The sequence below is a fragment of the Cryptomeria japonica genome, chromosome 3, assembly GCF_030272615.1.
Source record: "Cryptomeria japonica chromosome 3, Sugi_1.0, whole genome shotgun sequence".
NCBI lineage: Eukaryota > Viridiplantae > Streptophyta > Pinopsida > Cupressales > Cupressaceae > Cryptomeria > Cryptomeria japonica.
In genome coordinates, this window is record NC_081407.1 from 146484193 (window position 1) to 146498506 (window position 14314).

The window sequence follows — 14314 nt, forward strand, 5'->3', positions numbered from 1 at the left end:
AATTAAATAAAATATATAAGAAAATCACATAAAATTTTGAAATTAAATTATAATTTTTAGAGAGATATATAAACATAATTTATTATTTAACAATTAAATAATTAATTAAAATATAAGAAAATAAAAAATGATCAACTGTTTTATTTAATTAAAATTTATCTAGATATTTAAAAAATATATATTAATTAACCTTTAAGAAATCCTATTTAAATAAAATAAAACTTTAATAAACAAATTAGTTAAAATATCTATACTAGTTTAATGGAATCAAATCAGAATTACAAAATATAGCAACATTTTTTTCAATGAATATTCCTATTAAACAGTGAACATATATTTGCTTGCTAGTAGAATAGCGTAAAAATGTCCAAAACTAGGGCATGCATTTGAAATTGTTCGGAATTATCACAAGGGAATCGCGACCCAGTAGACATTTTAGATCCTCCGGAAAATATTTGATTAGCTCTATAGATTATTAACAAGGTTTTTTGAAGTTTTCTAAACGGGAATGTCAATATGATAGGAAACCCTGAAAGACCTTCAGCTGTAGCAGCATGATGGAAAATGCGGACGCAAACATTACTCCATTCTACAATATACCGAAGCAAGGATTTCTTCCTCCACTACCCAATGATCAAAATGTTTCAAATTTACATATCATTTATTCAAGAGCAAAACTACTGTACTGTCAACAACAATACATCTCAATACCTGCAGAAAAGACAGTTTCGCCCATCGGGAAATGAGCTCCGCAGCTTAACACAAAGTGCTGTATGCAGAAACCGTAGGTATTTCATTTGTGGTTTTCCCCCTTTTGATGGAATTATTTCGGTACTACATTTGAGGAGTTTTTCTGGTTATTCAGATACAAATTCCAAGCAATGCTCTGTTATTAGGGCAGTCTCTTCAGTTGGGTCAGACTCTCAGGATGGGTCAAAACCAGAGGATGATGCCAACGAGCATACCGTGGCTGGTAATTCCAGAAGAATTTGTGAACTTGTAAAACTAGGTGAAGAAATAATGGAAAATAAACTCACTGAGATGAATGTTAGACTATCCCCACAATTAGTTCTAAAAGTTATCAGAAATACATCAAAACATGCAAATTCGGCATTAAGGTTTTTCACATGGGCAAAATCTCAGCCTCAATATAGTCATAACTCTGCTGCCTATAATGAGATTATCAACATAGCTGGGGGTAGCGGGGACTTTGAAGCAGTTGGTTCTTTGATAGAAGAAATGGTAGCAAAAGGGTATTCATTGATGGAGAGGGCATTCTCATTTACACTTTCCTGTCGTTCTATAAGGCGTGTCACTGAAAACTTGGTGAATATATTTGGTAAATTGGAGCGTTTGGCTCGATTGACTGCATTTTACAGTCTCTTATGTTTTCTCCACAGGCAAAAATTTCTTGCTATTGCAAATTGGGTTTTACAACAAATGGCTGATAGAGGGCAATATTTAAGTGTATCTTATTTTAATGCCTTAATTGCTGCAAGATGTCTGCGGAGACAAATTTTGGAGGCCAAAATGCTTCTTGACGAGATGAAGAAATATGGATGTGAGCCAAATACAAATTCATATAATTACCTTATAGGTACCTTATGCAAAATGGGAAAGATTGCTGATGTTTGTCAGCTGCTTGATTTGATGGAGAAGTCGGGCCATCAGCCAGATCCTATTACTTATGAGATACTGATTTGCCATGCTTGTAAATCGAATGAAATATATGGTGCTCTTGAATTTCTCAATAAAATGATTGCAGAAGGTTTGAGACCACGGTTTAGTACATATGCTGCTTTCATTAAGGGATACTTCCGCACTAAACAGTTTGAAGAGGCCTATAGTTTCTTAGTTGAAACTAGTAAGAAGGATCCATCTGCAGATTCGATGAATTATATGTTACTTGCAAGCTTATTTCAGAAGTCAGAGATGATGATTGAGGCCCAGAGTGTGTTGCTTAAAATGATTGAGAAGGGCCTCATTCCCAAGTTTTCACTTTGCAAGAAAGTCAGCACAAGTCTTTCTCAAAATGGTAAGCAAGAAATGGCGCAAGAGCTCCAGTGCAAATTTGCTGAGATCAGAAATACTCTAAGGAAAAGCACGCCATCAGGCAAAAGCATGTCAAAATCTAGCCCTACAGATGACTCAACATGACATTTCCTGTCAGATGTGTGTACAAAAGACTTTGAGTTTGTCAATCTGGAAAGCATTGTGCAGTACCTAACTTTTGCTGTCATGTGGATCCAGCATTGTTCAGCGCCCAACTTTTGCTGTCATGTTGATCCAGCATTGTTCAGTGTCCAACTTTTGCTGTCATGTGGATTTTTGGAGGCTACGAGTGAAATGAAGAAATTGCAGTAAAGAGTACAATCTATACTGCAAGTTAAGATGATTCTTGCTAGGACTTTCAGAGGGTGCTGTTTCAATGAAGATATTCTACCATCTGGAAAACCTACTCCTGGAGGCTTATGTTGTGCATTGCCTGCAAGGTAGCACCTGTGTATTCACGCAAGAGGCTCAGGTAGGGCAAGCTTGCTATTAATTGCATATTCTTAAAACTCCAGAAGCTTAAACATCGCTTTAATTAACTTAGGACACTCGTTCCTTTTAAAACCAATACAAGGATGACTTCTTTGATGCTTTTGCATAAACATGATAATCAGTCAATATTGCTAGTACATTCACAGATCTCAGGAGCTTCAGTAACATGCATCGGTTTGAGTGCTAAGGCAACCTAGCTAAATACCAGCATCAATAGTTTTTTGCTTTCCATTGTTTAAATTAAAACACAATTATTTAGCATGAGCAGACTTGTGTACTGTATCATGACTAGAGAAAAATTACAAGTCTATTAACGGACTAAGTCAGAAACTGTTAATATTCTAGTTGCGTACCCTTTTTCTTAAAATTGCTAATACACAATGAAATATTGGATATCAGCATTTGATATAATTTTATCTGTTTTAAAATTCTAATATATAATAACTCACTTGTATTACCGGCTTCGACTTTATATAAAAATGTACTCCAAGGCCCACCTTAAAAACTTTTTTGAATAACTCTGGTAAATTTTCTGAACAACTTTTTTACGCTCTCTCTATTGTTCTTTTCAGCTATGGACTGTGATTCCAAACTTGCATATATCAATTCTAGTGTCTTTCTCCACTTTGATTATTTAGTGCCCTTTCTTGCCACGTTTATTCTCTTCTCTTTGCAACTCCTGAATCTCTGCCTTTGACCTTTTGTTTCCCAGCCTGCTGCCTGCTGCATTAGTATTCTCCTCTCATATCTGTCTGTACTCTGCAAATAATGGCCCAAGTGTCTACCATTTTTTCTGAAATATTTTTTTATCATTTTCAACATATTTTTCTTCTTTCTTTCCACTAACACAATCCTCTTGCCCCTTTTCTGCTGCCATTTCCCTTTTCTCTTGAACTAACCACTCCAAGGTCCCTCACTCTTCTCAGATGCTTCTCTGAAATTGCTTTGTTTCTTCCCCTGGGTGCTTCAATTAGATGCTGCTATATTCTTTCATTTTCCAAAGACGCTTAAACCAATTCCTTCTTATTTTTCCTCTTCTTGCATGGGTGTGAGCTCAACAATTTCTAACTAATTATTTTTTGTTGAGACATGGACCAGCTAGGACTCGATGTTGATTTTGTAACTAGGTTAGGAAAATAAATAGGATTCGGATTGCCTTAAGGCATCATCCAAATCCTTATGGGGCAGGGCCCTATCTATTGTATTTATATGTAATGTGTAAAACAAATAGGGCTGGGCCCTATTCCAATGTTGTCTGAATCCCAAAAGGGGGCTGGGCCCTGCTTCATTAAGGAGGCGTGTAAATAGGGCTGGGCCCTATCTCTATGTGCACAAACTCGAATAGGGCTGGGCCCCTTTATCTCCTACACGCCAAGCAACATGAAAGGCATTCATCATATTATAGGGCCGACCCTATATCACTTCATGTAACGTGTGGCCCTAAATAGGTGCGCTCCCCTTGCAATATAACTTAATCATTATTAAGATGCCAAAATAGGGCAAGACTTAAAGCAACTTGTAAGCCTTATAATTGCAATTAAATCTTGGCACAAAACTTAAGGTAAAGCCGACTTGAATTGGTCCCCACGCCACATACAAATAGAGATTCATTTGTATGTATTTATCATTCAGTTTTAATCATATAAAAGTGAAGTTAGCTCTGCAAGATCTGGAGGTTAGCGAATATTCATTGAAGGCAAGTGAACCACCTCTGAAGATCAGCGAATTACTTCTGCCATCAGCATTTGCCATACATGCGATCTTGGACAGTGAATACATTGAAGAGGATAGCGAGTTCCTCTTGAAGGTCCACAAACATCATTAGGTCTGCAATCTTCAGTGAAGAACTACGAAGAGCTGGAAGTTGTATGCTGATAAGTCTGTTATCTTCTGCTGTTGTATTGTGCCCTAGCTGGGTAAGTGAATCTATATTTTTCAGAATAATAAAAGGATCTAGATCTGATTTGTTGCTGGGTTTTTCCTCCAAGAGGGAGGTTTTCCCAGGGTAGTCTTGTGTTGTGTGATCCTCTATTTGTATGCTTTACTATGCAACTTTAGTTTTCTGTTTATTGTGGATAATCTGATCACGAAAACTAACAATCGAACCTAGCACCTTCCATACGCTGCTGGAGTGCTCTACCACTGAGCTACTGGCCCCTCTTGGACTAGTCCATTGTCGGTCCGGGTGTGGCTTATTTCCAACACCAACACCCCCCCTTAAGCCACACCTCTCGTGTGCTTGGGGCTCCTAGCCTGGACCTGGCTCTGATACCATGTTGAGACATGGACCAGCTAGTACTCGAACCTAGGACTTTCCATATGCTGCTGGAGTGCTCTACCACTGAGCTACTGGCCCCTCTTGGACTAGTCCATCTTCGGTCCGGGTGTGGCTTATTTCCAACACCAACACCCCCCCTTAAGCCAACCTCTCGTGTGCTTGGGGCTCCTAGCCTGGACCTGGCTCTGATACCACTTGTTACAAGCTAGGGTTGTCGTTGTACCAAAAGATCGACCTTTCAATGCCCGATACAACCACTAGACTTATATAATCCACAGGAGGCTGTTAAACCATGTCGTGAATCACCGCGAGGGATGTTGGCCCACTGCCAACAATCCCCCTCCCAGCGTCACTCATCGCGGCCTGTGTGATTTGAACCCGTGACCAAGCTCTGATACCATGTTGAGACATGGACCAGCTAGGACTCGAACCTAGGACCTTCCATACGCTGCTGGAGTGCTCTACCACTGAGCTACTGGCCCCTCTTGGACCAGTCCATTGTCAGTCCGGGTGTGGCTTATTTCCAACACCAACATTTTTCGCTAAAAGTAAGAAGTATTCACACACCCATGATCTTCACAATGGGGTCTATAGATGCTTGTAAGTATAAGCTGAGATCTAAGAGTGATCCATAAACTCCATGGATATTACAAAGGTAGTTTCACCAACTTGAATCTTTTATTCATTAACTAAATACTTACAAATTATATGCCTAAAATTGAGCAATATGGAAAACTTTTATTAAATTAGATGGCAAATATTCACATTATCTAACCTCTTTGTATCTTAGCTTTGAATACTTGGAAAACATAGCATATGCCAAATAAATTAAAAGAACACAACAAAATATGAGATTTGCTCTGGAGAAATCCAATGTGAATGAAAGCTTGAGCAAAAATTCCACTATCACAATCAGATTGTACTAGCTTTCTCCCTTGAAAGCCCTCTAAGAACACATCTTTTTTATGGTTTCTCACTTGCATCTAATTTAGTGAACTTAAATATGGTCTTTGTACAATCACAGATGCATCAAGAAACATGGCAATGGACTAGCATGATTAGAATGCAACTTCCTCAAGTGAACTCTATCTCTCTAATTCTTCCTCACCTTCCTAAGAAGGAAAAATCTCCCTTCCCACATACGTCAATGGGTGTATTTATGCTCAAGGATGAACTCAAGAGTCGAGAAGAGATATTGAAACTTCTACTGTATGAAGAGACAAAATAAGAACCAATTCAACTTCCCAAATGAGTTTCAGCTCTGCTATTTTGTTGTACATCAGATGAGTTTGATCACAAATGAACCTATAAGGTGCACCTAGTCCCATCAGACAGTTGAACCTGTAAGACAAGTGCGACCTCAGTTGAATCTTTTACTGATACTGATAATTATACTTGCAACTTGTAGAGGCTTTAGAGTCAATTGAGGTGATTTTATTTAAATGTGGAATATTTTTTAGAGTAATTTGAACACATTAAAGTTTTCACTCAGAGAACTCCCTTATGCTGCTTCTTCCCCTGCAACGGGACTGCATTTTGTAGCTGTCAACCGTCCAGCTGTATGTGAATGTTGGTCCAATAATTTTCGGTTTAATGATGTCCAAGTTAAATGCCAAGTTTATGTTAATACAAGAAGATGGCCATTATAGAATTGAATATAAACCTTGCTGTTGTTATTTGCATAAACAAAATCTCTAGTTGTTCTTCACATTCTGCAAAATGAAACTGAAATTGTAAACTCTCAGCTATCTGATTTGCTGTAATGTATATTTATGTTTTGCAGTATCTTCTTCCTGTCAAAAAAATTACTGAACCTCTAGAGTTGTTCTTCATATTGCAGCAGTCAACGTAATTTCAAACAATGTGAACATTAGTGTCGCCCAAATTTCCAATTGGATATTTTCTATGTTTCTCACTTTTTCTTTCTTCATTTTAAAGTTCTTGTATGCTGACACAGTTGATTGCCCCACTAAAAAAACTCGGTTCCAGTCCACATTGTTTATTCATTGGCATAATATATCTATAACAATTGGTTTGTGAATATATGACAAGATACAACTTTGCCACACTATTTTCCACCTCAAGTTTGTTGAAAGCATTACTGTCTCTCCTGTCAAAAACTTGAGCAATGTCATATGGAAACTGTAATTTTCATTGCAAACTTTTTCCAAAAGTCTTTCATACTTCTTGGCACTGGCTTCTTATGTTCTTAAATTTTACTGGGATTTTGCATCACCAATCAAAACTTCCTTGCGAGTTGTGTCACTATTCAAACTTAGATTGCATTTCCTGTCCAAAACTTTAGCAGTGGCATATGGAAACTGTAACATTCATTGCAAATTTCTTTCAAAAGCATTGCACACTTCTCCCATATTGCACTGGCTTCCTATGTTTTACTTGGATTCTGCATCACCAACCAAATCTTCTTTCTGATTTGTGTCACTAATCAAACTTAGGTTGCACCTTTACACATTGAATATAAGAAAGTTGCAACCATCAACAGGTATGGTCCTATAAGTAGTTTAAGCACTGTGCATAAACTGAGACATCTCTACTGGCAACCCTGCTGAAGACATAATTTTCTTTTCTGCAATAGGTTCTATCTGTTTTCTATTGAGATTCTTTTCCTTCCAAGATATCTTGATCACCTTCTGCCCTGTACCTCGTGATTTGATGAAAATTCTTCTGTTTTTAGCACAGAAGAGCTAAATATGACTATTCTCATTTCCTTAATTTTTTAAAGATGTTAAAAGGTTCTTTTCACTATCCTTTTATCATGACACAAGTGTTTGCCTCCCCATCGTAATAAATGGCCTTCTGCATATAGCATTTATGTCACATCGCCAAGGCCTCCCAAGCACCAAATGTCATACACTCATGGTATCGCATAGGATTTTTCTTTATATATATATATATATATATATATATCTTATAGGGTTCAACAAAACAGAACACAGTTGACTTATTTAGATATCATATCTCTTATGATTTTTGTTTTTAAAATAATTAGTGAAGAATCTAAAGGGTTCCTCACCCTTGAAACTTAAAGCTAAACATTTGGCATAAAATGGTCAATAACTAATGGTGGACTGTAATCCACTGATTTCATCTTCTTTGACTATAAGATCTTACATTCTTTTGAAATTTGGCTTTGCTGCATGACACATATTTCCAGCCATCTAGCTGTGGAGAGGTCTTATTTAACGTTGGCATCTTCATAATACTGGCCTTTTAGGAGAAAATCTATCTCTGAATTCTCCATATTCCTTGAAGATAGATCCCTACCAAAATTTTAGGACTGGCAGCTTCAAAATACCTTCCTCCTTATTCCTTTTTTGAGGGGCTACCAGCTTCCTTCCGTGAGCAGTAGATGTATATGCTCAGATGTATATTCTCGATTTTCTCTAGAATAATATTTCTTCCAAATCCTTCTATAATAGTATACTTTTGAGGGAAAACCTGTTGAAGCTCTGCACTATCTTTAAGGCTTGAATATGCCTCAGCCATAGACTTCCTCATATCAATAACTTGATTAATCTCCTTAGGAGGAACCTACATAGGATTATTGAAATTCAGAGATTCATTCTCCTGTCCGACTTCTTTCATTTTCTTGTCCAGAGGCATCTTTGTTTTATTCTGAGCAACCACAGAAGGCAAGGTTTCAGCTACTAAATTCTGCCTTGAGGAAAAGGTCAAGACTCGAGTTTTCCATTGTACCGAGCAAGCATAAACATATTCTGCTTCTCAGCATTATGCCACCATAACACTTTACCATAAGATTTTCTTATTCTGCCTTGACAAGAAACAGACAAATGGCCAATTTCAAAACAGATTCTAAATCTAAAAGCCAGCTTTTTGTAATCAAGGTGCTGCTTCCATATACTATTTCCTACTTTCAGCTAACTTTTTGCCGGCAACCTCATCAACAAATTCGTTTACTATTATACCAGAATTTATGCAAAGTAGAAAGAGAAATCTTTTCAGTTTCAGAAGAAATGGATACACATTTTCTCGGTGAATTTCCTGTACTTCTTTTTCTTAGTTGGAGGGTATTATGTCAAACCCAGAACATTTTTGCAACCCAATACAAGAGCATGAATCTAAGCTGACTCCTTTTTGGCTGTGGACTTTGTAAACCATTCAAGTGAGTAGTTCTCAATGCTTTTGTCACTATCCTGGTCATCTCTGTGCTCAACTAAATCCATTTTGAACTTCGCATTTTGAGAGGACATTGAATGTCCTACAAAAAAAGAAACTAATCAGATCCTCTTTTGCCCTAATATTCTGTCTGTGTTTTGTCTTTAACATTTTATTTGTCCTCATTCTTCTCTCTGGTACATGACAAGTATAATAAATGTTAGCTTACTCTCTATTTTTTATTCCAATGCTCTATAATGACTTTCAATCACGTAAAACACTCTATAGCAATATAACTCTGTCCTCCAATATCCTATTTTATTTTGTCAACATCATGGCATATTTCCATGCTATGAAACAAGTTGACTTGCAAGTATGGTGGTACGTGTGGCTGTTCCCTTGTGAACAAGGCTGCCCTCCAGGGTTGACCTGCATCATTCTGACTATCCATATCATATCTCCATGACAACTTGTTGGCTATGTTTGAGGTTTTGGTTGCTTCTTTCTTGTCTTTCTTGTCCTTGATTTTACTTATAATTTATGTGATGAAGATGATGACCAGGTTATCCATTACACTTGTTGGGGTTTTTAACTATAGTAATGTTACTATGTGGCCTGTTTCCATTTTTTTTGGCTATTACATTCAGCAGTCTGCTTCATGAATACCAATTTTGTCGGATATTAATGGTTACCCTTAAAATCAAGTCAACCTCCTGATGGACAATTGCTCCTGAATTCAAGTCTATTGACCTTCAAATTCATTGGCAATTTACATCTTCCAGACAAGTTCTGCTTAAGCTTGATTCTGATCCAACATTTTCTGCTGGAGCCTCCTATCAATGTGTCATAAATATTGTCTTTATGCCCCAGGATGATATGGTTTGCTGGAATATAAGGTTTTGGCCCCAGTGGTTTGTCTATGACATTGAACATTGCAGGAACTGGAAGTTTGAAAAAATAAATGTGCTTCTGATTTCGTTGTTGTTTGCCCATGTTATTTTTAACAAGGAAAGAATTTTTAAATGTAGGACCTGGTTTTGTAATCTGTCAGGACTTTTCATATGCTGCTGGACTATCATGTTCTATTATAACGGAGTTTCCTTCTAAAATGCTAGTTTGGAGCCGTGATATGCTTCAGGTAAGTAGCGTTTGACTTGGTGGAAATGTGTCAATCTCTGCTTTTAGTATGGATCCTAGTATAGCTAAGTTATGCTAGAAATTGTATTTACATTGGCACTAAATAGCTTCTCTTGGAAACCATAAAATTGAAGCTTTGGGTATGTGTTTTGAAACAACTATTATATCTTGGAGCTCTAACTTTCAGATGTCAGATCTGTCACAAGAACAATTGTTTCTCAAGAAGTTATAGAGGTGCTGATTTCATGGGGAAACTTTATTTCAGACTTCAGTAATGATCCCAGTGCTGTTTTATAGATCAAAACAGAGCTCCCATTGTTTTAATCCATCCCAATCTTTTGTTGCCTCTTCTGTCACTGGTCTTGGAACTGCCATTCCTTTCTCACAAGGAAGGCACTTACTAAGCATTTCTATGATACATTTGTTCAAATTGGAGCTCTTAAACGACAAATAAAGAAACTATAGTGATTTAATTTCTTCTGTATTAAGGGGTTGAGGAGATATTTAATCGGAACATGTATGCGGTCATTGAGAGTTGGGTTAAGTGCATTATTAGGAAATTTATTCTTTACCTTGAATCGGCATGGTTGAGGTTGGTGGAATCAGCATGGTTTGAGGAAATTTATTCTTTACGTTGAAACACAGCGCTGACAAATACAGTATGCACTTAGTGATGATTTGAGTCTGTATTTCCTGATAAATATGATACCCTCGTTTGAAATGGCTTGGTGATGATAGAATGAGCAAGTTCTGACAAATAAATATACTTGGTTTGAACGCAGTCTTCCTACTTGTTGTGACCATTTCACACATCGCCCCATTAGAATGGGGACCTGTTGACGTGTATTTTGTACACCATCATACACAGAATAAAATACCTAAGGGTATCTTATCCTCTCTTGAATAAAGTCGCTAACTGCTGAAGATTCGCATGAAGGATCAGTTAGGATGACTCCAAGGTTCCTTTTGGTAGGGTCTCTACATGTGGATAAGCTCGCCGTGGTATGATGTGATTTGCTGGAATCACAAGGGGACTTACATGTGATGATTGAACTTCCGATCTGCTTTGCTGGACACAGGCTCTTACTGACTTAGATTTGAAAAAATGGAAAAGGATGAGGGCGAAGAGAGGATCTAATCCTAATACTAAGAATGTAGGAGCAATGACTTGATTTTTTGATGAAACTCTAACTAGGTCTTGTTTTGACATCAATGGAACATCTACACAAGACTAGTGCGATCTTCTAAGGGAAGCTTTATGATGTTCAAATCATCACCGCAGGCATAGATACCATCCAAGTTGATGCATATCAATGAAGAGGCGACAAATTGAAATTGAGCTTAAGCTGAACGATTCCAGTTGACTACGCAAGGCAAGTCTGCAATCAACAAACTGCTAGTAGTATGGATGTACGAATTCCATCATCAATCAATCACATTTCCTCCATTCATCTAATCATCTACCATCTAGGATTGAAGACTAAACAAGAAACCATGCAAACTGCAAGAAAACGACATATTTCACCATTACTTCAATGAAAATGGAGTTTGTTTACAATCAATGGCAACAATTTCTTGCCTTGTCCTCCTATTCTACTCTAATTGCTTCCAACTATTCTCTAACTATTCTAACTATTTACATACTATCTCTCACAATTGCTAATTAACCTTTACAAATGAAATGCCTGGGCTTATATAGTGCCCACAATACAATTCGATGGCTCAGATCAATTCAAGATCAATGGCCAAGATTCAACAATGAAAACCCTAATTAGGGTTTGTTACAACCATTACATAACATTTAATGCTTGACCAATGACAAAATTGTATTGCTTGGACACATGTCCCTTCTAGAAAAATCGACCAATGGATAGCCGGGGTAGGTACATCGGAGTTTGTGCCACCTTCCATGAGTTAAGTACATTGAATCTGGACATGCTGAGGTGGACCTCACTGATTGGAGAAATGATGACTAGGACGCCACCTCATCTGACACTTGTAGCTTGCTAGATATTCAATTTGATGTCGTTGAGAGGCTATCTTCAATTAAATCTTGTCCTAACTCCTTTTGTCCTTGATTTGCAAGATGATGATGTACCTCGCCTTGGAATGCTGGATTGAAAGAGGTCGCCCTTGTCCCGGCTTGATCGTCCTGGCGAAGACCGTCCTTGATCCGGCTTGATTTTTCTTGAAGAGATCTCCATTTGATGCCTACACAACATTTCATAATTAGCAACATGATTTTGCAATGAATAACTAGATTAGATTAATTTTAGGAAACTTCATGATAAATCCTTGAGTTATCATTTCCTAAAACGATTGAGCTATTACAATTCAAAATTTCAAAATTCAAAATTTAAGCTATGACGATCAACGTTCAAAAATCAAAACAATAAATCCATATCGCCATACCTCTTTTGAGAGCTTAACTCAACATGCAAAACAAAGAATTTGCCTAGGCAAAAATCAAAATTTGATGGCCTTCAACGTGATCTTTTTTTTCAAAATAGCAATTTCGCCACCTTTGATATGTCTTTGACGTGATCTTCAAGCCTTGGCAAATTCGCTCAAATGAAAACTTTAAGTTCGCACCACCTTGCTTTGAAACAAAATTCGCTCCTTTGAATACAACTTCGCACTTCTCCCTTTAATCGCATTTGAATGATAAAATGGTGATGTAAAAATGAAATCTTTCACCCTCCTTATATAAGCGCCTCTCATCATTCACCCTAAGGCCGACTTTTGTGAAATAAAGCAATTTTAAACGATTTTTAATTAAATAATAAAGGCCGACCTCCCTATCTAAGCGCTCCTCTTGATTTTTATTAATTAATAAATAATTAATTAAATGCCTTTATCATTTAAATTGACAAATTCGATTTTTACAAGGCAAAATAATTAATTAACATTAAGCGCAATATTTAAATGCTATTTTTAATAAAATATCGATTTTGTTAGCATTTAAATAAATTAAAAAAATGTGTTTTAAGCGCCAAAATGAAAAAGTGAGAAGATACGTACCTCATCGCCCTGGTCCCTGACTGGGGGACAGGAGCGATCCATCAATTTGATCATAATTCTTGCATTTTTTACGTCCAAGGTCTTCATTTCTACGTTGAATTTGCCATTTTCCTTGGGATCTTCGAACTTGATTGACTTATCCTTGCGATTGAATGTCCTTTTGTGGTGATATCGCCCTGGTCCCTTGAAGAGGGACAGGAGCGATCCTTAAATTTCCACATTTAATTTGCATTTTTGATCTTCGATCTTCATTGTGATATCCTCCAAACGTCATCCCTTGCCTCGCTTAACCTCGCCTTGTTTCGATTTTGGAGGAATATGAGCGCTTTTGATAGGATCGCCCTGGTCCTTGTCCAAAGGACAGGAGCGATGGGAGCTTTTCACCTTGATCGGCAATGTTTGGACGTTGAAAACTCTTGCATTTATCTTCAAACGATGCCTTGGACCATGCATTACCTCATGAAATCTTGTTCTTACGTAAATCTTGCACAAAATGACTAATGCATCTAACATTGCCCTGGTCCCTTGGAGAGGGACAGGAGCGATCTATGCCCTAGGATGCGAATTTCATCATTGTGACGACCTTTTAATGCTTGTGCTTGCTAAAGACGCCTTGAAATGTCCCTCGCCACTTTGTCTTGACTTGGATCGACCTTGAACTTTGGAAGAACGACCTTGAACTTGCATAAGAAGCATCATCACCATTGTATCGCCCTTGTCCCTTGGAGAGGGACAGGAGCGATCCTCCCTTTATGGCCATTATTTTCACCTTGCCAGGTTCCAAGTTTATATTCAACGGACTCGTCACGCTCTACTCCATTCGTCCATGCCTTAACATCATCTGTAACTTTGCAAGAAAATCATTTATATCAAAAATCGCTCTGGTCCCTTCCTGAGGGACAGGAGCGAACTAGGCATTTAGGACCTTGTGGACGTCTAAAAAAATCTTCAATTTGTATTCAATGCGTCCATCTCATGTTTTCCCTTGTTTTTGAACGTAAACTTGCCTTGACATTTGCCTGGATTCTGTCTAATGAAGGAAATCGCTCTGGTCCCTGGGAGAGGGACGAGAGCTACAAGGTACCTCGCCCTGGTCCCTTGGAGAGGGACAGGAGCGATTTGGTCATTCTAGGTCATTCTCCTTCATTTCTGCATCTCAAATTATATTCATTTGGCAAAGCATCTTCCTTTGGACCC

At 37.6% G+C, this 14314-nt stretch overlaps 1 protein-coding gene across 2 annotated transcripts in view; it reads left to right on the forward strand.

Annotated features, from left to right (window-relative positions):
• The first annotated feature begins 343 nt into the window (after positions 1–343).
• LOC131060299 (pentatricopeptide repeat-containing protein At5g18390, mitochondrial-like) overlaps positions 344–14314 on the forward strand; it is a 33967-nt gene continuing 19996 nt past the window's right edge. Inside the window, exons 1-2 of one of the 2 annotated variants that reach the window (XM_057993473.2) lie at positions 344–2524; positions 10011–10097. In XM_057993473.2, coding sequence (XP_057849456.1) covers positions 565–2157 — 1593 coding nt within the window. In that variant the 5' untranslated portion in view covers positions 344–564 and the 3' untranslated portion in view covers positions 2158–2524; positions 10011–10097. The remainder of the gene's footprint in view (positions 2525–10010; positions 10098–14314) is intronic. The other variant, XM_057993472.2, reaches the window with a different exon arrangement.